The 22,672-nt window shown below is 30.7% G+C and overlaps 3 protein-coding genes across 3 annotated transcripts; 2 read left to right on the top strand and 1 right to left on the bottom strand.

Moving 5' to 3' along the window:
* Positions 1-371: 371 nt before the first annotated feature.
* Vps11 (vacuolar protein sorting 11) lies at positions 372-9,272 on the top strand. Its single transcript, XM_066281805.1, has 18 exons — positions 372-820; positions 1,688-1,759; positions 2,199-2,372; positions 2,659-2,855; positions 3,034-3,202; positions 3,449-3,538; positions 3,979-4,208; positions 4,375-4,705; positions 4,917-5,083; positions 5,294-5,565; positions 5,642-5,818; positions 5,898-6,063; positions 6,370-6,511; positions 6,649-6,886; positions 7,160-7,325; positions 7,548-7,667; positions 7,783-7,983; positions 8,477-9,272. Exons 1-18 carry the CDS (start codon positions 806-808, stop codon positions 8,670-8,672), a joined length of 3,123 nt encoding a protein of 1,040 aa, XP_066137902.1. The 5' UTR covers positions 372-805; the 3' UTR covers positions 8,673-9,272.
* Positions 9,273-9,616: 344 nt separating this feature from the next.
* mRpS21 (mitochondrial ribosomal protein S21) lies at positions 9,617-10,388 on the bottom strand. The gene is made up of 2 exons (XM_066281861.1): positions 10,111-10,388; positions 9,617-9,825 (listed from the first exon to the last, which is right to left on the bottom strand). The coding sequence occupies exons 1-2, from the start codon at positions 10,255-10,257 to the stop codon at positions 9,709-9,711; spliced, it is 264 nt and encodes an 87-aa protein (XP_066137958.1). The 5' UTR covers positions 10,258-10,388; the 3' UTR covers positions 9,617-9,708.
* A 144-nt stretch (positions 10,389-10,532) lies between these two features.
* Positions 10,533-22,188, top strand: Ir40a (Ionotropic receptor 40a). The gene is made up of 16 exons (XM_066281864.1): positions 10,533-11,389; positions 12,104-12,214; positions 12,590-12,684; positions 14,391-14,486; positions 14,859-15,094; positions 15,146-15,311; positions 15,374-15,486; positions 15,541-15,628; positions 15,687-15,845; positions 18,376-18,535; positions 19,015-19,143; positions 19,214-19,314; positions 19,372-19,534; positions 19,594-19,690; positions 19,744-19,979; positions 21,928-22,188. Exons 1-16 carry the CDS (start codon positions 11,275-11,277, stop codon positions 22,125-22,127), a joined length of 2,265 nt encoding a protein of 754 aa, XP_066137961.1. The 5' UTR covers positions 10,533-11,274; the 3' UTR covers positions 22,128-22,188.
* The last annotated feature ends 484 nt before the right edge of the window (positions 22,189-22,672 follow it).

The raw sequence follows: 22,672 nt of genomic DNA, 5'->3' as shown, positions 1-22,672 counted from the left end.
AATCTTCCAATATTAATATAAACCAAAGTAATTTATGATGTCATTTTGTCTTCACGAGTGCATTATACGCCGATGTAATCAACAAAGGTCATATGTAGATGTCAAAATGACATCACCGAATTACTGATCAATCATCTCTCTGCCATATAAAGAAAAGATCCTGGAAAAAGTTGTTTACAAAGGACTTAAAGAACTTGAGGAAAGCTTTAACACTATCCTTCAAGAACAATTTAGACTCAGAAAACAACATTCAAAAGAATTTCGAATCCTATCCTGGGGAGTGCCTTGAATTCATATTAGACGGTCGAAATAAATTTACGTAGATGCGCATGACATCACTTTTGCCGCCATGAATTAGTGTCTGGTTTACCATATTCACTCCAAATAAAAATTTAAATGGAAAAGTGAAAATAAAATTTTTATCAACGATGTTTAGTTAAAAAATTTTATTCGCTGATTTCTGTAGGATAACTTTCATTTTCGCTCTCCCATTCCTATAGAATCGGATCCTAATCTCATACTCAACTCGCACTGTTCGACAGCTCGTCCTTCATCGAATTAAAAACTCCTAATTTCCGAACCTTATCTTTCATTTCTTTTATGTCTTTATTACATTTATTAATATTTATTATTTTTAAAGATGTGTGAATACGAACGTTCCAAATAATTTAATTTAAACCTTCGTTTTATCTTTAAGCATTTACCAAACGTTGCTATCCTGGGGCCTGTGGAGTATATTTAGAATACTTCCAGGAAATTCTTATACAATACTTATCAGGAAAATTATTGAAACTAGAAAAGGAAAATGGCATTTTTGGAGGTAAGAACTTCGGCAAATTTTTTGGCTTTTCAAATAAATATGACCCCTCGGGATACTTATAGTTTATAAAAGATACTTGAGGAGCTTTAGGATTCATAGGTATCAACACCATGTCAATAATTAACACAGAGTTAGAGTATTGGATGAGGTAAAGAAACTTAAATCTAAAGGGTGACCAAATAAAGAGTTTCTTTTTAATTTTTTAATAGCATGTAAAAGAAAATAGTAATACCAGTAAGCTCATTATTTATTATAAGCTTAACATCAAAACAAAGCAGGCTATAGGTTTTTTGAAAAATTATTGAATTTCTTTTAATACCTAAATTTAAAAGTGAGCTAATATCATTCATACTTTGAACTGCAAACAGTTATAAAATATGGTCATTGCTTGTTTTTTTGACACGATGCCCCATCACTATCCCATCCAAACCTGAAAGACCAAACACATCAAATGTGTGAGATTGATTTATAGAAGTCTATAGCATAATATGAATGTTATTTAAGAAATTTGAAATATGCACAATTTATAGACTAATTTAGCTACTTAGCATAGTATAAGTAAGTAAGTAAGTTTTATCTTTGGCGTCAGCTTATGCTGTACACCTTATGTGGAGCCAATCAAAGTGCTCATGTTATCTGCAACAATAGTGTCTTGCACCCTCCTAAAGGGTTCTTTAAAATATTAGATACCCCTAAAACTAGAACAAATTTATGTTAAAATGAATTGGAGAAATTTGTGGTAGGCATCCATACAAATCTTGCAATGAAAATATGAGACCACAAATCTTGTTTGGGCCTTTAAAAAATAACTAACCATCATTCTGAATTTTTTAAATTCCTTATTTTAACATTTATTTTTGCTTTTAGTGGAGAAAGTTTCAATTCTTTGATATGAAACCAAATTTGGAGGGAAGTCAACAGTTGGCCAAACTTTCCAAAGTAAGTAGGTCTACAGAACTGCTATTTAATATGCGTAAGTATAGGCTTAGGATATTTGCTGGATGGCACAAAGGCCAAAAGAAAAACACAATCAAACACACAAATAGAAATAAGAACATTCTTCCCTGCACATTGATATGTTGATTGTGTAAACTGTGATATTTCACAGACTCACATTTACAGAAAATAGACCTGATCAATGGTGATGAGTTGTGCCTCTTCTTACATTTGCCTAGATGCATACACAGTTTTACATTATTTATTTTCATTGGAAATCTCAGTTATTAATTTTGATAGGTAAACTCCTGAATAATTTAAATAATTTTTGTATTATTTTGACATATGCACTTATTCTTGTTCTTTAAAATGCAAATGTATTCATTAAGTAAAATTAGGATTTTTTAATATTTATATGATATTTTCAACGTAGTAATTTTAGGAATGCAAAATAAACACTACTTCAGCAGGAAATAATCATTTAGTTTTTGGGGACTCACTAGGCCAAATTCATTTGGTGTCAAGATCTTGGCATATTACTTCATTTAGAGCCTATGAAATCTCTGTGGATTGCACGTTTCAATTAAGAAATTGCCCTCTTCTTGTTACTATTGGAGTAAGTAAATAGTTAAATTTGTTAGTTATAGTGAAAACAATGTATATAGAAAGTCATATTTCAAAATTTGATAATAATTACTTATGGTTAGATATATTAAGAGGTAAAAGACAAATTGTAAAGGCATTACTTCAATAATAAATAGATCTACTTAATTTTTGATTCCTCCAATATAAAAAATAATAACTGCAGTCAAATACTGTCACAAAATGAACCAAGTTGTGGTTTAAACTCCGCATGTGTGATACATAATTATAAGTATGTATGTTCTTTAAACGTTTTTTAGAATGATGATGCTGGTATAAATTCTTTAATCAAGGTATGGGATATAAGTAAGCTTGATAAGAATAAAACCCCATTTTGTCAAAGAGTCACAAGAGCAGTTCCTGGACCTTTTGCCGTACAAGTTAGTACTCTTACTGTACATGATAATCAGCGGCTTATGGCTGTGGGATTTGTCGATGGATCTTTACTTCTATTTAGGTTAGTTAATTTCTTATTAACAAGAAATTGAAAATTTCTTGTTAATAAGAATAATTAATATTGTGCAATTTGTATCAAGGCGACTTATTCTAAATAAGTATGACACCTACTTGAGACTAATATGTTTAGTTACTCATTCAAGAGGATACTAGTTGTAACACATTAAATATCTTCCTAGGGGTGATATAAGTAGGGATAGGAGTTCCAAACAGAAACTCTTCAAAGATTTACGTAATGAAATAACTGGATTAGCCTTTAAGATAACCGCCAATGGAAGCTTTTTATTTGTGTCAACACATAGTGAAGTGGTGGTATACAATATTTCACATAAGGAAAAGGAGCAAAAGGTAAGAAGTACTTTAAAGTTTTACATTTTCTTCGGCATAATAAATATCACTCATAATTAGAATATGAATATTATATGTTTAATATTGTTTATTATTTCCCATCCATAAAAAAAAACCATTAAGATTAGACAAGAACGTTACAAAATGTTGGAGTTATATTTTTCATTGATTTTGTTTATTCATTTTCATAGTGCCTTCATACAATATTACAAAGACACTTCTATTTGCCATTTTTATTTGTTATAGTATCATTTGGATGGCATAGGTTGCGCAAAAAGGTGTAACGTGCTGGCGGAATCTTCGCAGGAAAGTAATTTTATGGTGGCTAGAAATGATGTAAGTACCCACACGTTTAGTACAATTTAATATAAATTGCATATTTACGTTTGCGTTGCCTTGATCTTTTGATTTTTCAATAGTGTCCAAAAAAAAGGAGGCCAACCCTTTACCCACAGTTTTTTTTAACATTTAATATTATGATTTTTCTTTTAAACATGGTGTAATGTAGCTTTCTTATCGACATTATTAACGAAGATAAGCTTCAACTCCAGATTCCAATATTTAAATAATCTGAAACTTTCAAGATCTTAATGTTTAATGTTTTAGTAGGGCATTGTTTAAGATACCAAATATTCAATATGTGCGTTTAAGAATAAAAAATATTTATTGTATTTAGTTTAACATTACTAAATGTCCAAATAATACCGTTAAAAGACGAATATTCAAATTTTATAATAGAACCTTTTATATCTTGTTTTTACTGAGATACTTTTCAGGCAATATATTGTTACACCCCTGATGGCAGAGGACCATGTTATGCAGTCGACGGAGAAAAGAGTATGTTAGAATGGTTTAGAAGCTACTTAATTATAATTTCCAAAAGCAATCGACCTTCGTCGATAAGCAATATGTCCGAGACACCAAACTCAAATTCAGAAGACCTAATCACGGTTTTGGATATCTACAACAAATTTATAGTTTATCAGTATGTGATGCCCAGCATAAGGTAGCTAAATGAAATAAAATTTTGTTTGATATTTTAAAATTTACCGTTTTAACCATAAAAGACGTATCGATTACCAAAAATAGTTCTTCCAAAAAACCGATCAAAATAGTGAAACGAAGTTTGTTGTTTATATCGGGTTTTATAATATTGATTTTTTTTTGTTTAGAACGGTTCTTTATGAATGGGGATCTTTCTTCATCATTGATCAAGATTATAAAGTATATCATCTCGACGAGAAAGATTTACAATCAAAACTGTCTCTCCTCTTCAAAAAAAACCTTTATGATGTGGCAATTAGAATCGCAAAAAGTCAACAGTATCATTTGGATGGTTTAGTAGATATATTTAAACAGTATGGTGATCATCTTTGTGATAAAGGAGACCATTCTGGAGCGATTGAGCAGTATACGAAAACTATCGGTAAACTTGAGCCTAGTTATGTAATCAGGAAATTTGTGGAGTCCCAACACTTGGAGAAGTTAATTGTATATTTGCAGGTAAGTCTTCAGAAAACGAAGTAACTTCTGTTCGTATAAAATTTTTAATATCAAAATTTTAAAAAGCTCTAGAGTTAGTAGATTTTCAGATAGTAATAATAGTGTGTGGACAAAAATTGAAAATATAAAGACTTTGGTCCGTAGTTTCTTACTATTATATTAGAGTTTAATTGCTGCCAGATCATCATAACCAGAAGTCTGTACTTCTCAGGCCTTGCATAAACAGGGACAAGCCACGGAAGATCATACCACCTTATTGTTGAATTGCTATACGAAGTTAAATAATGCTGTTGGTCAGACGGACAGTTTGAGAGATTTCATTCTTTCCAAAGAAATCGATTTAAATTATGACGTCGATGTTGCGATTAAAGTTTGCAGGTGGGTAATTCACATTTCAAGAGCGAAATCATTAGTTGCTCATTTAAATTCTTCACAGGATATCTATTGATAGGGTAGTAACAAATCATATTGAAATTTTTCTACCTAAGGAAGGAATCTCACTAATATTCGATAAAATTATAATGGCATGGAATATTTCTTTCTCAAGTTAAACTCTTTTGAAAACTTTTATTTGATATTTAATTCTAGACAAGGAAACCTTACCGAAGCGCTGATGTTGGCAAAAAAACATGAAAAGCACGATTGGTACATAAAAATACAAATTGAAGACCATCAAAAATATTCGGAGGTATTAGATTATATTGCCAATTTAAATTTCGAAGAAGCTGATCATTACATGAAAAAATACGGACAGATGTTAGTCGAAAAATTGCCATATGAAAGCACTCAGTTCCTGAAAAGATTGTGCACAAACTACAAACCTGATAATCGTCCGCTTGTATCAGAAAATATGATGGAAGGTTAGCATTTTCTCTTCTTATTTTCCAATATTGGATTAATTTTAAAAACTTTTATACTTCAATCTTAATTTTATAGGAAACTACGATCGGGCTGATAAGTCTGATCCTGAAGATTTCATACATCTTTTTCTTAATAATTCCCAATGTTTGGTAGAATTTTTGGAACATTTAATTACAGAAGGATGCATTTTGAGCCCTTCAGTCTATGGTACTTTGTTAGAGCATTACCTGCAAGTTTGGGCCAATACTGAAGGTGATCAGAGTTATACTTTACGATTTTTTGAGTATTTAGTTTGCCTTTTAGCCTATAAAAATAGAATTCTGTTTTTCAGGTACCAATGAGAAACATAGATTATCCCAAAAGATATTGGAATTGCTTCAAAACCCAGATGTAAAGTTAGACAAGTCTCATGCGTTGGTAGTCTGTAATATGCATTCTTTCAGTGAAGGCATTTTGTATATTTATGAAGAGAAGAATTTATATCAACAAATTTTAAGGTAGTAGAAAACAAAATTTATGTTAAGTAGTAGATACTATTCCCTGATTCACCCCATTATTTCTTATAGATTGATTGAGAACAATAATTATTAGTTACAAATTGCTACTAACTAATAATTTGTGTGTATTTATACTTGAACAACTATAAACTCAATTTTACTTGAGTTTTCGAGTGAAATGAAAATTTTTGCGATTATATAAAATTAAATAATGTTCTCATATAATATAAGCATATTACATATGGCTATGCTATCTAACTTATTTTTTGAATGCCGTCTCACATGTAATACGAAATATTATTTCAGGTATCATATATCAAAAAATGACTCAAACTCTGTGCTTGCATGTTGCACGCGTTTTGGTCATCAAGAACCGACACTCTGGGTTCAAGCTCTTTGGTCTTGTGTTAGAGACAGTAAACAGCCATCAATGGATTTGCTTAATGAGGTACGTAGCAATTTCTTACTTTCTGTACTTCACATAGTACGATTAGAAATCTACACTGTGTAGGTAAGTTTGTCCATCGAACATATTTATTATTTTCCAGAGTTTTTTTTATAATTTTATATATAGTTTTTTTTTAGGTGCTAACTGTAATTGCTAAAGAAAGGTTATTTTCACCACAATTGGTTATCGATGCCGTATGCACAGGAAACGCAGAAATTAGTTTGGGACATATAAGGTCGTACATAATGAACGAACTACAACAGGAAATTAAGAAAGCTCAAGAAATCGCAGAGTTAATAAGAAATTATAGAAAAGATAATGAGAAACTCAAAAAACTTTTGAAAGAACTTACCACTGGTGTTAGTAGAATTCAAGGTAAGTTTTTCAGATTTTTAATAGTTGTAATTGATGTTTTGTCAGAACAAGTTAGTTTCAAATGTGTGTAATACTGAACGAATCTATTTTAAAACTAATAGAACACGTTGGAAATTTTAGACACTAGAAAACTAAAGTTAATATACAATAAGTAATTGTACCTGAGTGCTTAATTTGATACTGGATATCAGTCTGTCGTATGATAATCATGCTGAGATCGTGAACATTAGAATACACTCTGATCCTAATAAGCAGTATCAACATCTCTTCTAGGAGCACGGTGCGCAGCGTGCCATCATCCCTTAGAATTACCCACCGTTCATTTTCTATGCAATCACAGTTTCCATCAGCATTGCTTTCAAAGTTTTTCCGACGACAAAGCGGAATGTCCCACGTGCCAGCCAGAAAATAAGAATTTATTGAACCTTCTAAAGGCACGGTAAGAAAAAATTGTTTACATTGCAACTAAAAATTAGTATATGTGTTAAGCATTTCATTATGTCAATGACAGCCCTATTTTTTTTTTCTTTTTGTTCAACGCTAATTGTTAAAAGAAATATATCAATTTTATGGAGATATTTTACAACTCCAAATATAATAATCATTAATATAAGTCGTATATTAGTATATAATTCCAATCTCAATGTTGATTTATTTTTAGAGAATACAATAAAGACTTGCATGAAACATTTCACTATCAGCTAGACAAAGCACATGATGGTTTTTCAACAGTTGCTGAATATTTTGGTCGAGGAGTATTCAATAATTACAATATTTTAAGGTAACTATTGATGACAAATTACTATTTATGCTAATCTCGATACATTTTTGTCATTATGTTAATCTACCAATGATGTTTTCACTCAAAGACGAACAATTAAATCGCTATTTTTTAGGACTGAAATTTTGGGAAAGACTTTTCGGTTTGCCCAAGTAGATAGCAAGACAAAATTTTCTAATCCCGTCACGACCAAACGAGAGGGGCCAAATTATTATCGAGAACCGGAAATGCCATCGCGGCCAATAGAGAGTATGAAAAGTAAGCCTAGTTTAGGTTTCGATGCAGAAGGAAGATCTTCAAATGTTCAGAAATACAGGCTAGTATTATTACGTAAAGAATTTGGCATCTTACATCAAAAGAAATGCTTAATCTTTGAAAGAGAATTGAAAATGGTAAATCTCTTTAAGGCGAAACATTAACCGCGTGATCCATTTTCGACTCTCAGTGTGGGAATCTGAAAAGTCATTAGCGATACAGAATCCATTAAATGGAAGCAAAGCCGTATCTTCATTACACGACTATTTTGCCTTTTCAGGCAAAAATACGGGAGATATCGAAAAAGACTTAATTTTTAATATGTAATGAATTACCGAAAACCGTAAACATAAATAAAAAAATTCTTTGAGACACTTTTCCAGTGGCAAAAGTTTTTGGTAAAATGGGCTTTCATACTCTGGTTTGTTATAAAGTTTTCGTTTCGAAAACGTCTAGTTGAATCGATTTATATTCGTTTTTGAATGATCTGAAGATATAATTTAAAATTGAATAATTATAAACAATTATCCAATTTCAACCAATAATACTCATAGGGGCCTACAAAATCGGGAACAAACCTCACACACGTACAAAACTTCCACAGCAGGCAGTTATCCTACTCCGTCAAATCCATTTGAGGAGGATGATTACGACGATAAAATGAATCCCTTCAAAGATGACGTGGAAGAGCTGGAGAAGACTAATCCATTTAGAGAAAATTGTGATAAAAATTTAAATCCCTTTGAATAAGCTTTATTAAAAAATATTATGGTATATAGGTGCAGTCAGTATAAATTGCACTTAGCAGTTACGATATAGTTCCCGTTTCGTTTGTATCAAAAAAGCAAAATTATTGCTCAATAGGTCATGAAAAGCACATTCTAAATTGGATTATATAATTTACTTAATTTAATTAAAATTAATTTGATTTTTGAAATTTAATTCCTAAACTGACCGGCAAATTCGAGAAAAAATGTTGAGATAATTTCAATACAGTAACCCAAATAATGACGTAATTGCTATATGCGATTATACAGACTATGCACCTATTTTAATATAAGTATGATATAAACTTTGTAAAAAAATCTTTCATTCCGTTAAGATTACTGACAAAGTGAAGGGATTGCTTGGAATAAACACTCAGGTGTTATTTATTACGACTGATTAAATATAATTCTTTAAATAAATTTAAATAAAAGTAAACTTGATAGTGTTGCATAGTTATTGGTTAGCAAATTAGATTTTCGTGAAAACGGAGTTTTATCAATTGTATTCTTTAAAAACAAAATTATATTTAAATATTATGTTATTATGTGTATATGTATATAATAAACATACCTATCATAACAACTGCACTAAAATATTTACATATAAGGTGACCAAAAATTAATTCCCCAGTGGGCAGTACATTGGCGCACTTTCACGATTTCTTCATTATAATTAGTAAGAATCGATTGCATTATGTTTGAAAATAATCTGTGGTTTTTACTTTATTACTTTTCAGCTAAAATTAACCTCTTTTCCGTCTAATGCGGAATTTCTATAATTATAAAACTTACCTTAGTTCTTCTGTATTCATTATGTAGAACTTTTGCTGAAGACGCGTTACTAAGTAGGCGTTTAATTTATGGAAATATTTAAATGTATCCACATTATTTTCATATATAAAATCTTTGAATCCAATAAAATCAGTGTTAAAATAACTTATTTACTGTATTAACATGAGACTACGTAATTACAACTTTTAAACTTTCCTAATAGTTAACAATAGTTGGCATAATATTAACTAAAGACATCCAGGAAATGGATTTGTTCTGTTTTTTCTTAATATAAAATTAATTTTTCTTTCCATATCTTCATTATATATTGCTTTGCATCTTTCAAAATTAATTCGCCTTCTAAACTGTAATAAAAAAAAAATGGTATTTAGGTAAATCTGACAACAAATCGAGGGTGAATTCTTAAAAAAAAAACTTTTAACCTAAATGTTTCAATACTACTTTTTTACATTAATTCAATATTATTATTACATATAATTCAATATTATGTGAACCAAAATTTTCTTCATTCATGTTGTATTAAAATTTATTCTAAATTAACATAAAGGATAGTACAGATATTTCAAGTTAACTGCACCGTGTAGGTACAATTTTTATTTCAAAATGAGGTAGTCTAATGTATCACGTACCTCGAAAGGTTTCTCGAAGTATCGCGTTCGACGATACTGATCCAGAATATCTTCTTTGCCTAGAATTCTGTTCAAAACCCTGCAGGCAGACTCTACATCATTGTTACGCACAAAAACTGTCCTAGCGATAAAACTGGGGTGTCTCATTATTTGTTATATTTTAAATAACAACCTCAGATTATTTTCAAATATTTAATTTTAAAAAAATTATTTATGTGGGGTTTAATTTCTAAAATTAAATTTGGAGTGTATTAAAAATTAAGAAGGCGACCAATATAGGTTTATGTTATAAATATGTCAATGTCTACGTTAACATTTCTTACTGTTACTGTGATGTAACAAGGCTAAAACATCTTATATACAAACCAAACTATAAAGGACGAAATATGGCAACGTTGAGTTTAGATTAGCGAATGCATGCGAACGATCTGCAAGTGGTACATTAGCTCAAACCAAGAACGTTTATCTAAAATCTATTATATTACTATAATAATTATTTCAAATTTAACATAAGCTAAACATCAACTCGAATTTTACAAATATTCCAGGGTAACTGATAGTAGGAGTATTAACTTTTAAATTAAAAACTAAGGGTCCTATTGTAACTACTACATTCACCGTTATACTTGGTGCGGTTTAGGAAACAGTAACTTTCCACCAAAGTGTAAAAAAATCATAAAAACTGATATTTTTTAGGTGATGTGGTTATAAAATTAGTGGAAATATTTGTCATCCTTATAAAGACTCAAAATTGTGTACCATTTTGTATGCAAGTTGTTCCAAGTAATTAAAATAGCAATTATTTCACAACTTTGTAGAGATAGAAAAATTGTTTATGTCCAAAAGATGTCTAATCGAAAAGAGATATAAGCTGGTGAGCATAATTTTAAATGTACGGGGTGATTCAAAAAAGCACTCCAGGATTAACTTTCTTTATTTCAAAGGGCACACCTTGTATATGTATTGCTCTTGTTAGACTTGTTCCAATTCCCTTCGCCATGTCTTATTGTTCTCGATATGTCAGTTCGTATTAATTGTTTCACATTTAACTTTCGATTCGTTATCAAAATGAATGGCATATATCATGAAATATTCATTCTCATTTCTCCAAGCTTAAGTACGTGAAGGAAAATTAAAGTTAATCTACCCATCACTGAAGTAGCTATGAAACTATATTCAAATCACGCTATAATCACTATTAGTTATGTGGTTTTCAATGTTCTATTAACGAACTATAAAATGTATTGTTACAAAATATCTAGACTACTTACATATGAAGGTAAATGTGTATTAATTGTAAAATTATTTTTTTCATTTGAGTATTCAAGAAGCTTATGGGAATTCACCAAATATGCGGAATTTTATGTTTACTCAAAAATCTGCTTTAAGCTCGAGAAAATTCTGAATTATTAGTGACATATTTGTGAATATCCGATTAGTTCGAATCTCTAATTCCTTAACCAGTAGAAGAATTACTCACTGTAAATAGATGAAACTATAACATTTTAAGGCAATTTTTTTGGTAAGGCATTTGAATGCATTTACAAAATTTCTCCAGACCCACAAAATGCATATGTTACAGCATATATTTCTCTCCATATGAGGCCTTGCTATGTAATTTATAAAAACGTTATTAATCGTTCGTAAAAATAAACATTTCCTTTAATCAATTCTATATATGTACTATAGAAACAAATATAAAAATTAAAGCTATAAAAATGATAATCTTTTTGGTAATCTGAAAATCCCACTCATTCTTTCTAACATGTAATACTAAAGAAGTTGTAGCATTTGTAAAATTTGTATAATTGAAAAATGTGGTAGTTAAAATGAGTGCAACAATAATTGTTTACGTGTACAATTATGCACTCATTTTCTTAACAATTTATGTTTCTAAATGTTTAAACTTCGCTTCTTTTTCTTTCGCCATCATTTCCATGACAAATTTATTAACAATATTAGAAGTATTTAACATATTATATGTAATTTTTAGACCAACTGCAGAAACTGAGAAGAAATTATGGTGGCGATTTGATTTCTGCAACATATGAAATTGTGAAAAGTTTTCCAGAAAACAAATTAATAATTTGTTTCGACATGACGGGTAAATACCTTCAAGGAGATATTGATAGGAACTTGTAATAGATACTCTCAGAATGTATGGTAACAGTTTGTGTTACGCATAAGCTATTAATTACACAATAGCAACATTTTCTATAACTTCATTAAATAATTTTTTCCTATCATGCGAAAAAATCTATCAATGAATTAGGAAATGGAAGTACCTGCTTTTTTTCCTAACTAGTTGCAAAATAACCAGTTTGCTCATTTGCTTTGACAGATCTGAAGCTATATCAAATTTTATTTTTCAAAAGTTTAATAATTATTATAAAAGAAAAATACTGTTTTGTAATAATTATTCTAGCTTTCTTATTGACTTACTGTAATTCTTGTTTTACCACAAATCATCAACTTGAAGACCATCATCTGATAACTTTTTTGCTGCCCAAATTGGAAAAAGGAAACATATCTGTAACGCTCTTTAACTTTTCGTCTCTGGAAGCCCTAGACAAGGTAATAAACCAAGAGAATAATCTAAATCAGGGTGAAACGTAACCCACAAAGTGAAATCTACATACACCCAATAATAAATTTTCAAAAATTCCATTTGCGATCTTAAGATATACAGGGAGTCTTACTGAGAACCGGAAATTTGAGACGGCAAAACTAGGTAGGGTCCATATCTAAAGTATTACTTTACCTTTATGGTACTATAGCATCCGAAGAATTCCATGACACTCATTTTCACTCACTAATATCACCTACATTAATAACGTACCTCATGAGCATTTGAAACAAAAGAACACGCGATAATTCCGATTATTATTTGATATGATGTCCCTGACAAACGTCTTAGTCGTCGGTGTGTTAACACTCAACTGAATCATCTAAGAAATGATATCAGTGCAAAAACGCACAAAAACTTTTACAACGTTCCTATTGCAAAGGTACAATTCCTAGGTCGTACCATAAAGGACGATCGATACGCGAAATAAAATAATATACATATGTATATATTACAGGGTGTTCCAGAAACATTGGCACCAATGAGTATAGCGTACTAACTTATAAAAGAATTGGACAATTTAGTTAAATTTGCCTTATAAAAGAGCTGTTTTTTTCCACTTTTACTTCTACATCTTTTTTACTTAAGACAAGGTTTTTGGAATAACATGTATTTATAAAAATTCTTGCGAATGTGACAAATTTTATACTGACAAATCTTCTAGATTCTTAAACAAAAGAGTTAAGGAACGTGAAATATAAGCAAGCGTGAACGATATGCAAAGTAATTTATCTAAAAAAGTTCACCTAAAAAATCTAAAAAAGTATAGCAGCACGAAAAATTTGAAAAGACACGTAAATCTCTATTTTTTTTGGGGGGGGTTCCCCTTTGACCCATAAATTAATACTTTACTACTCACCCTTTTACTACCACGCACTTTCACTTAAAAAAATTAAATGAGAATACCCTCCTACGACATATCAATGGATAACCAAAATCTTTCTACAAACAATTCTGTATGCATTTCTGCTTTTTGCATGTGTTTTGTTTTAAATCATCCTTTAAAGTTATTATGTCCTGTCAACAAATTATTTAATTTTATTTGAGTAAATGAAATTTTAAACATTGAATGTAAAGTACTAGTAATGAAATTTTATTAATTCTTCCTACAAACACTCATATTGAGCACTGTTCTGTTCAAAACAGTTGTAGGAAATAGCAGCTTTAAAAGGTAATGTAAAAAAAAAACGTTCAAAAGGCAGAAATGCATACAAAATTATTTCCATGAAGATTTTCGCTATCTAATGATGTGTCATAGGAGGGCATTCCTATTTAATTTTTTTTTCAACTCAGAGTGCGTGGTGGTAAAAGGACAAGTAGCAATGTATTCATTTACAGGTCTAAGGCCATCAAAAATTAAAAAATATGTGTTTTTGGACATTTTTTGTAATGCAATAATTTTTGAGATTTTTTAGGTAGAGTTTTCAAAAAAGCAACCATTATATATCGGTAAGACACCCTGTATATCTTCAAATCAAAGAAGGGATGAGCATCATTCTCTCTTTTCTTTCAGTATAAGTGTTTTCATGGAATTTTTTCTAATGTTAAATAAACGATTGTTGATATATGACGGTTAACATTTGGTATATCCTCTAGAGGAAAATACAAAATATTTCTATACATGATAGATACTTATTTAAATTTTTATTACAAGTATTTTGACTTACTTTCTTACCAAACGAAGAACTATCTGCCAGCCACCACAATATTCTTTGGAAAGCATAAGCTTTATGAACATATTTTACTTCAGGTAAGGCCATATTCTATAGCTATTTAAACACTTTATATAACCCATAACGACATAGAGTAAAACAATAGAGGAAATTAAATTTAATGTTTTACCTACTAAAATATACATATATTTATGATGAATTTATAGATTCCATTTTTGTTGCATTTTAGGATTTTTCTCTGAAATATCAAACTAAATTAATTTAAGTTAAATATAGCTTACGGTAAGCTTCAATTAGGGTATCAGTTTTGAATATAAACCACAGAATTTTCATATAGAGTAGGTGTCTATGAAATTGCTTTTTAAAAATCGGTGGAATAGTTTTTAGAGACAGGCAGTCGATATTTAGATAGATTAGAGAAACACATTAAGATCAAGTGAATGTTATAGATTTATGAAAGAAACTATATAAGAAGAACTCTGAGCTACATCTTCCATTGGAAGACGGATTTGAACAACCATATAAAAAGTAATAGAGAACAAACTATCAATGCCTACCACTGGGTAACCAAGCTGAACTATACTATGCCTCGAGAAATGTCCAAGCAAGCATTTTCAAGGCACTTTTTAATGAATATTCATAGTGCAATGAGAGTAATAGTGATATGCAACTCCAGACCCGACTCGTAGGCTAAATCATTCTGTGAGAAATTAGTCTACAAGAACTTTGAATACAGTTTTAGGATATATTATAACCAAGCAACTTCTTATAAAGAGCATCACCTAGATATGATTAACTGGTGGGATCATGAAAAAGGTTTGTTTCATCATCCAACACTACCACATGAAAAGTCTGTTTACAAGGATTTCCATGGCAAGCTTTTAAGAATCCCAGTATTACATGTATGTAGACTTAATTTAAATTTATAGTTGGGTCCGTTTTACCAAGCTTATTACATCAACAGAAACCACCATGGCACTTTGTTAGGTACAATTTAAGTGATAATAAGTCATTTGAGGTAATTGGTGGAAGAGACGATAGGTTATTGAACTTACTATCCAGAAAACTAAATTTCAGGTATATATCACTTCGTAACATATTAAACACTAACATCAACTTATTAAAATTTAGGTATGTATATTCAGATCCGCCAGAAAGAATTCAGGGTTCAGCTACTTCTGGAGAATTTAATGGGGTGTTAGGATTGGTTTCAAATAGAGTAAATTCAGTTAAAACTATTGGGTCATTGGACTGGCTTAGGAGAAAGATTTTTTTAGAAAGCAGACTTATTCATTGGAGACATGGGAATAATCTGGGAGAGAATTAACGTAGTTGAGTTCTCTTTTATCACTTTGGCAGACAGTGGTGCGTTTGTTACCCATGCACCGAGTAAACTCAATGAGGCTTTGGCTTTACTGAGACCATTCCAATGGCAGGTAAAGTCTGTCCACGATATATTTGGATCAACCCTTACAAATAGTTATTACCCTTATCTATAATTTCCATTTATTTTTTTTTTAGTTATAAATAATATTACGACCATCTTCCAGCTAAGATCAAAACAAATATTTTTGAGGTTGTGATGTAACGAATAAAAAATGTATTTCAGAAAACTACTCCGATAATTATCATTCTATCTTTCTCTGAGTCGTATGGCTTAGCAATCTGAAACAAGGATGAATATACGAAGGATCAAATTTGTTTTACACATTTTAACATCTTTATCTAATTTATGTCTCTAAATTTTCGTACTCTGTCTTACATGTGTTGACTCATTGATCTACATACTTGGAACATCCCCTTTAATAGACGCTAAAAAAACTTGCTTGCGGAATGTGTGGAATACGGATATGACCGGTTCTTAAAAATGCTTTTTAAACTGGTGGTGGCAGTGGAATATCCGTAATCCGGATATAACTGGATATTGTTCTTTCTGACCATGTCTACACCTTCAACTGACTTTCACGGTGAAATACGGATATTACCGGTTTTTTAGACAGTTTGTTCAAACTATTTTTTTCAGTTTAAAATCAGTTTTAAATGAATTTTTCAGATAATTAAAATAATTCTAGAGGATTATTATTTATGGTCTATGTATCTATGAAGTAGATAATATAATATACAGGGAGTTATTGAATAAGCGTCCGATATTTTTTAGAGTGATTTTTCAAGTAGTTTTAAGATGGAAAGGTCTTATAAACATGTGTCCTAGCTCGTTTAGCTTTCATGATACGAGGTATCAAAGTTGAAAAAATAAATCATATATTCTTTAATATATTTCGATGTCTTCCAACTAAATTTACGAAATTTCGTATCTAGTGTTTGTTTGGAATTAGAAATTTAAATTTATTAACAATTTAGTAGTTTCTTCTGAAGAGCTCCACAAGCCACTAATAGGACACTTTTAGTCTCCGAAATGAGATAAAAGATTCATGTCAAACGATTTGAAATACTCCTGGAATTTTTCAGAGAGTTCCCAATTCAATGAAAAGGGATTGAATGCATGCACAGCGCAAGAAAAAGGTAATTTCCAATACTTATTGTGATTTTTATTATTTATATGGCCTTATTTTATAATATCTTTAAAAAAATAAATTATCATTCCAATTATAAAAAAGTTTATACTACTTTGACTAAAAACTAACAGTATTTAGTTTTTGAAATGTTACTTCATTGTTTCTGTGGATAAAAAGCAAGATAATAAGTTATTTTAGTACTTTTAGATGATTAGCATAAATGATCAGCATAAATGATCAGCTTTAGATGCGTTTTTCTCGGAAACCCTTGCTTCTAGCGACGACAATAAGGTATACCTTTTTTAATCGAACTGGAGAATAACATTTTTCTGATCGAAAATGACATACAGTGTGAAAAAAAGTTATAGCCGTTTAAAAGCGTCCTAATGGTTATCCGTGGCGTTTTTTATAAAAAACAACTAAATCGCTAATAAATATGTATTTCTCATCTCAAAAAACTCTCAGATAAGAAATTTCATAAAATTACTTGGAAGAGATCGAAAATTTTCAAAAAATATGTAATTTATTTGTCAACTTTGATATTTTGTATCTTGAAAACGAGACGAGTTAAAATACATTTTTATAACAACATTCCATCTCAAAAATTTTTGAAAAATCTCTCTGCGAAATATTAGACACTTATTCAGTAACTCTGTATACATATGTAGGATTGTAATTAGCTAAATATTATATTATTAATTTTAAATTATATTAATGAAGGGGCACGTGGGCATTGATATCCCCTTAAGGGTACGCCCGTGGTAGGTATTAGCTGATAGACGAAAATTCCCAACCATTTGCTTTGCGGCATTGGACTTCTCTGCAATAAACTTTGTCGGTCCTTAAATTGCAGTCCGAATGCCATTTGGCGAAATTGGCGATGAAGGACCAATTCTTAGTTAGGCGTCACAATTTAATGCGGTGGATAGCGTAGATTGCATTAGCGGCACCTTGGCCAGGACAAGCTCGTGGTTTATCACCATAGGCTTTTTATATTTAAGGGAATTGCAGAGTATGTACTAGTGCTCTTTCTCCTCGCTGATCTTTAACAATTCAGAAGCTGTATCCGTGGTCTGTCCTCCGCTCTGTTATCATTTCACATTAATAAACTCACATTTATAATTATTCTTCGTGACCTGTGATTTCTTTTATAGATATAAACACTATTTCTATATCTATATCAGTATCAAAATCATTGATATTACACATATATAGGAATAAAGCTGCAACGACAACCGCCTGAAACCTTAGAGTTTTATTTCTATTTAATGTATACAAAGCACACACTAACCTTGTATGGAAATGCTCCTTGCTAGGTATGTGGAAAATTTTCCACAAAGTTAGTAATAACAATAGTTTAGTTAGTAAAATATTGTAGTGTTCAAGTACAAAAAAAAAATTATTTAAAAGCCGTTTCATCTTATTTTCTGGCGTTCTAATATGGTTCCAGGTCTGGCCAGCAATAGGATTTACATGCCTAATCGTAGGGCCGTTTTTGTACATCCTAATTGCCTTACCGAATGCTTGGCAGCCTCGGTTTTTGGTACGATCGCATGCACGATTATTTTTTGATTGTACCTGGTTTACAATAACTATTTTTTTGAAACAAAGTAAGTATAAACTGTTTAAAATTGTAATCTTTAGGGTGTCTCAGAAACAGGAGCACAGGTGAGTTTATGAGGGCTAGTCGATAAAATCAAGCGGTTCAGCAATCTGTTTCCATTCTACAGAGTGTCAAAGTATCAATTTAAATGTGTTAGATTCACTGTTTAGGTTTTTTGTTAAGTTATTGATTACAATTCGTAACAACAGAGAGGAGTTATGGTATTATATTCAATATGCAGATTAAGTTCTTACTTCATCTAAGATTTTAAGTGTATAACTCAAAAAGTGTGATATTTACTCGTAATTTAGAGAATTAAAAATGACTACGACACCATGTAGAATCTCGTTTCCTTAGTCCCAGAGGCATTTGTGCAAGTGTTTGTGGGACACCCTACAGAAAACCCCCCAGAATGACGAAAAATTATTAGAATAAGTGTTCCTAGTACCCCAATATGAAAGCTGTATTAAACATTTCTTTACATAGCTGGAAAAGAACCAAGTAACACCCACAAAGCGAGATTTTTCATTATTCTTCTATCAGTATCTGCGACTTACGTTATCACTGACATGTATTCAGCAAATCTAACTTCACTTCTTGCTAGACCCGGTAGAGGTAAATATAAAATATCATTCTTCTTTACTGAAACAGGTGGCAAGAATCAAACGATTCTTACTTATTTTAGAGAAAGCTATCACCAACTTGTATCAATTAAAAAACGTTATGGAATCTACTAATTTCAAACTTTTCATTGAAAAGCATAGTCCATCATTTGGATTAATTGAGGTGAGATAGATTATAGGGAGACACATGGACTATTACAATAAAATAATTAACATTTAGAATGGAAGCGGAATCTATGGTGAAATTTGGGATATAATGCAAAGAAGTCAAAGCAAATATGTAGTTGAATCAGTAGAGGAAGGGGTGAAATTGGTAAAAGACAAGAGAAACGTCGCAGTAATGGCAGGGCGAGAGACATTATTTTTTGATATTCAACGGTTTGGTAATAGAAAAATTTGTCTAAAAAGGTGTAATAAACTATTTGAGGTAGCAACTTTTTAGGCCATAAAAATTTTCAACTCAGTGAAAAGCTTAACACTGCCTACTCTGCCATTGCCTTGCAACTGGGATGCCCATACATAGAAGAAATTAATAAAATGTCAGCATTGGTACAATGAGAGAGTATAACGAGCTACATCATTTTCTTTGCAGTTTGATGGCAAATTTTGAGGCAGGAATTATAACGAAAATGACAGAAAATGAATACGAAAAGTTAGGAAAACAACAAAATATACCAGAAGCCCAGCTGAGAGAGAACGAAGCAACAGCCACTAACGTTGAAACAAATAAAAGGGCGAAAGCGACTGAGGACGATAAATTGAAACCCATAAGTTTGAAAATGGTCCAGGGACCATTTTATTTACTCTTTATCGGAAATATATTTTCCGGTGGGAACTCAAATTATTTTTTATAAATATTCCACTGAAAAGTTCTCACTTACGTGAAATTTTGTCTTCCAAATCAAATATCAAAATCACTTACCCCATTACAGTATTATGGAATGAAACATTTCTTAACAAGTAGTGTTTGATTTAAATCTATTGTAATGTGAAATTTAAATACGGTAGTTGCTTCTACTTTAATTTTCGGTCAAAGCTGATTTCAGTACTCGCGAATCCGCAGGTTTCGCCTTTGGATTGGCTTTGCGATTTTTGTTTTATGCAACAAATTACCTGCTTCATGCTCGTTTTACAATGTATCTCTAAAAGTCTGTATAAAATTTTTCCACAAATTTTTGAGGTGAAAACTTGAGTCTTTAACCCGATTTACATTAATCCGAAAGTACAACAAAGTGAAAACTAAAAAATTGAAAAAAAAAGAATTATTTTGTTTATAATGGTATTATCTAAACACAATGGCACTTAGGGGTGGAGGTTAGGAGTGAGAAATCAAAATCCATTTATTCTTTCGATCCACATTTTAAAGGGCGCCGTCTGTTTTAGGTAAACTCTATTTAAAGAGGCACAACTTTTTTAACATTCAGTATACGGCTTAGTAATGACTAAGTTTGTGTTTTCGTACATGTTTTATAAAAAAAAAATCTTGATACAAGTCCCCAAGGGCGTTCCAACTTGAGATATTTGAAGTTTAAATTTCTCTGCATGTCATAAAAAATAACTTTAAAGTACATTTGTACAGTATAGCAAAATAAATAATAAAACATTGTTATATAGTCAAATAAAAACGGGAATATTTGAGAAACAATGAGAATTAAAAATTAATGGAATGTCTTGTTTTTTTTTTCATTTCAACTGTACGAATAAATATCCACTTTAAAATTATTTTTCAAGATATGCAGCGAACTTAAAACTTCAAATATCTCAAAAAGGAATGTCCATAGAGACTTGTATCAAGACATCTTTTGTTTATAGAATATATAGGAAAACACAAATTTAGAGGCATAAACAAATTTTATACCGGGTAATAAAAAAGTTATGTTCCGTTAAAGAGAGCTCACCTACCGCTCTACAATGCGAATCGAAAGTGTAAACAGATTCTAATTTCTCATCCTCAAAAACCTTTTGATACGCAAATGTGTTTAGATAGTACCATTACAAATGAAGTTATTAATTTTTTCTGTTTTGTTTAATTTTCATTTTGGCGTCTTGTATTTTGAAAACCGTCCATCTTTGGACTAAACTAAATTGTAAAATGTTTTCGCGTTTGGAATTTGTGGTAGAATTTTGTATAGATCTTGTAGAGACACTCTGTCTACTATATATTGTGCTGCAAAAATATGGAACAAAATCATTGATAGTTTAGACGCTTATTTTTGAAAACAATCTAGGACAGGTGTCCAGTTTTGTATAAACACTTCGAATGAAGGATGATATATTATCGTATGCATTTAAATTTTTTGTGGATCCACAATATCAATTAAAAATACTAAGTCTTCCTATTTAAAAAAATTAACCTGAACGTCATAACTAAGGTGTGACACGTTCTGTAAATTTCAGTTGTTATTGAAAAGATACACATTCAAAAATAAAGGGAGATCTGCCTGACAACTTTTTCAAAAAATCATTGATTGAATTATAAATGAGTTTCTTTCACGTACTTGCCGAGAACTATGTTTTGAATTTTTCCGCGGTCTTGATAATATACAGGTCGTCCTTTTTAAGTATCGAGGATTTTGAAGACTTTCAACAAACCGCAACATCGTCAATGGTACATCAAATGTCTACAAAATTGGTTTCTCCAGTTTGACTGTTATTATTATTACTTCCGTCCGCTTAAAAAACTATGGTACGCACACTTAAAAAGGACACCTTGTATATAATGTGATGACAAGGTGATAAATAAAAATGTTGTAATACAACTTCTGTATATTTTTAGGGCTTATTTTGTTGGCTGAAATTGGAATATATAAATATTATTTGAAGATGAGAAAAAGGTATAAGAGTCAGTTACAAATGTTGAGAAAATTATGGAGAAGGCTTAGATGGCTTGTAAAGACAGCCAGGAGTAAGATTTCTAGAATTTATAGGAATTTTATGCATGACGCTATTACCATGACTCTTGAGTATACAGAATAGTGTGGTGAAGAAGAGAAAACTAATTAATTATATATTAATAACCAATAATAGAAAGATATAATAGCTAAAGCATTTTCAGAGCCTAATGAAATGTGTGAATTCCGAAACTAAATATATGAAATAGAAGATAAAATTACTTTTATTCCTAAAATTGTAATTAGTTTAATCCTTTTTCGGTTATTTCAATTGGGCGCATGCAAAACAGAAAATTGTAAAATATTGAGCTGACCAATTAAAACAGGATTCGTAATTTTTTAACTAACTTTCTGACAGACTGTGAACGCGCCCGTGAGTATGTGTCTAATGTCAATGACACTTGTCATTTATTAACCTTTTATTTTTAATCTGTATTTCTAGTTTCTATCTTGACATTCGACTGACCTTTACTTGGACCGTTCTGTTTGTTTATTAGTTATTTTTACTTAGGTGGATTCCACATAAGCTGTTTTTGTTTCTGACTGTTTACTAATGTTTGTTTTTGAGTATGAATGTCTTACGTGTACATTGAAACTCAATTTAAATTTAATTTTTTGATATCTCCATCT

The sequence above is a fragment of the Euwallacea fornicatus genome, chromosome 4, assembly GCF_040115645.1.
Source record: "Euwallacea fornicatus isolate EFF26 chromosome 4, ASM4011564v1, whole genome shotgun sequence".
In the NCBI taxonomy this organism is placed as follows: Eukaryota; Metazoa; Arthropoda; class Insecta; order Coleoptera; family Curculionidae; genus Euwallacea; species Euwallacea fornicatus.
Note: the sequence above shows the minus strand (reverse complement) of the source record. Positions and strands in the feature narration are given on the sequence as shown.

Bases quoted from the DNA above. Each gene is read 5' to 3' on its own strand.
- mRpS21 (XM_066281861.1), bottom strand. From the start codon at position 10,257: ATGAGACACCCCAGTTTTATCGCTAGGACAGTTTTTGTGCGTAACAAT. The intron at 9,826-10,110 runs GTACGTGATACA...TTTTTATTACAG, and splicing joins ACTTCGAGAAACCTTTCGAG to TTTAGAAGGCGAATTAATTT.
- Vps11 (XM_066281805.1), top strand. The intron at 2,373-2,658 runs GTAAGTAAATAG...AACGTTTTTTAG, and splicing joins CTCTTCTTGTTACTATTGGA to AATGATGATGCTGGTATAAA. The intron at 7,668-7,782 runs GTAACTATTGAT...GCTATTTTTTAG, and splicing joins AATAATTACAATATTTTAAG to GACTGAAATTTTGGGAAAGA.
- Ir40a (XM_066281864.1), top strand. From the start codon at position 11,275: ATGAAACTATATTCAAATCACGCTATAATCACTATTAGTTATGTGGTT. The intron at 11,390-12,103 runs GTAAATGTGTAT...TGTAATTTTTAG, and splicing joins TAGACTACTTACATATGAAG to ACCAACTGCAGAAACTGAGA. The intron at 19,980-21,927 runs GTGGGAACTCAA...GTATATTTTTAG, and splicing joins TATCGGAAATATATTTTCCG to GGCTTATTTTGTTGGCTGAA.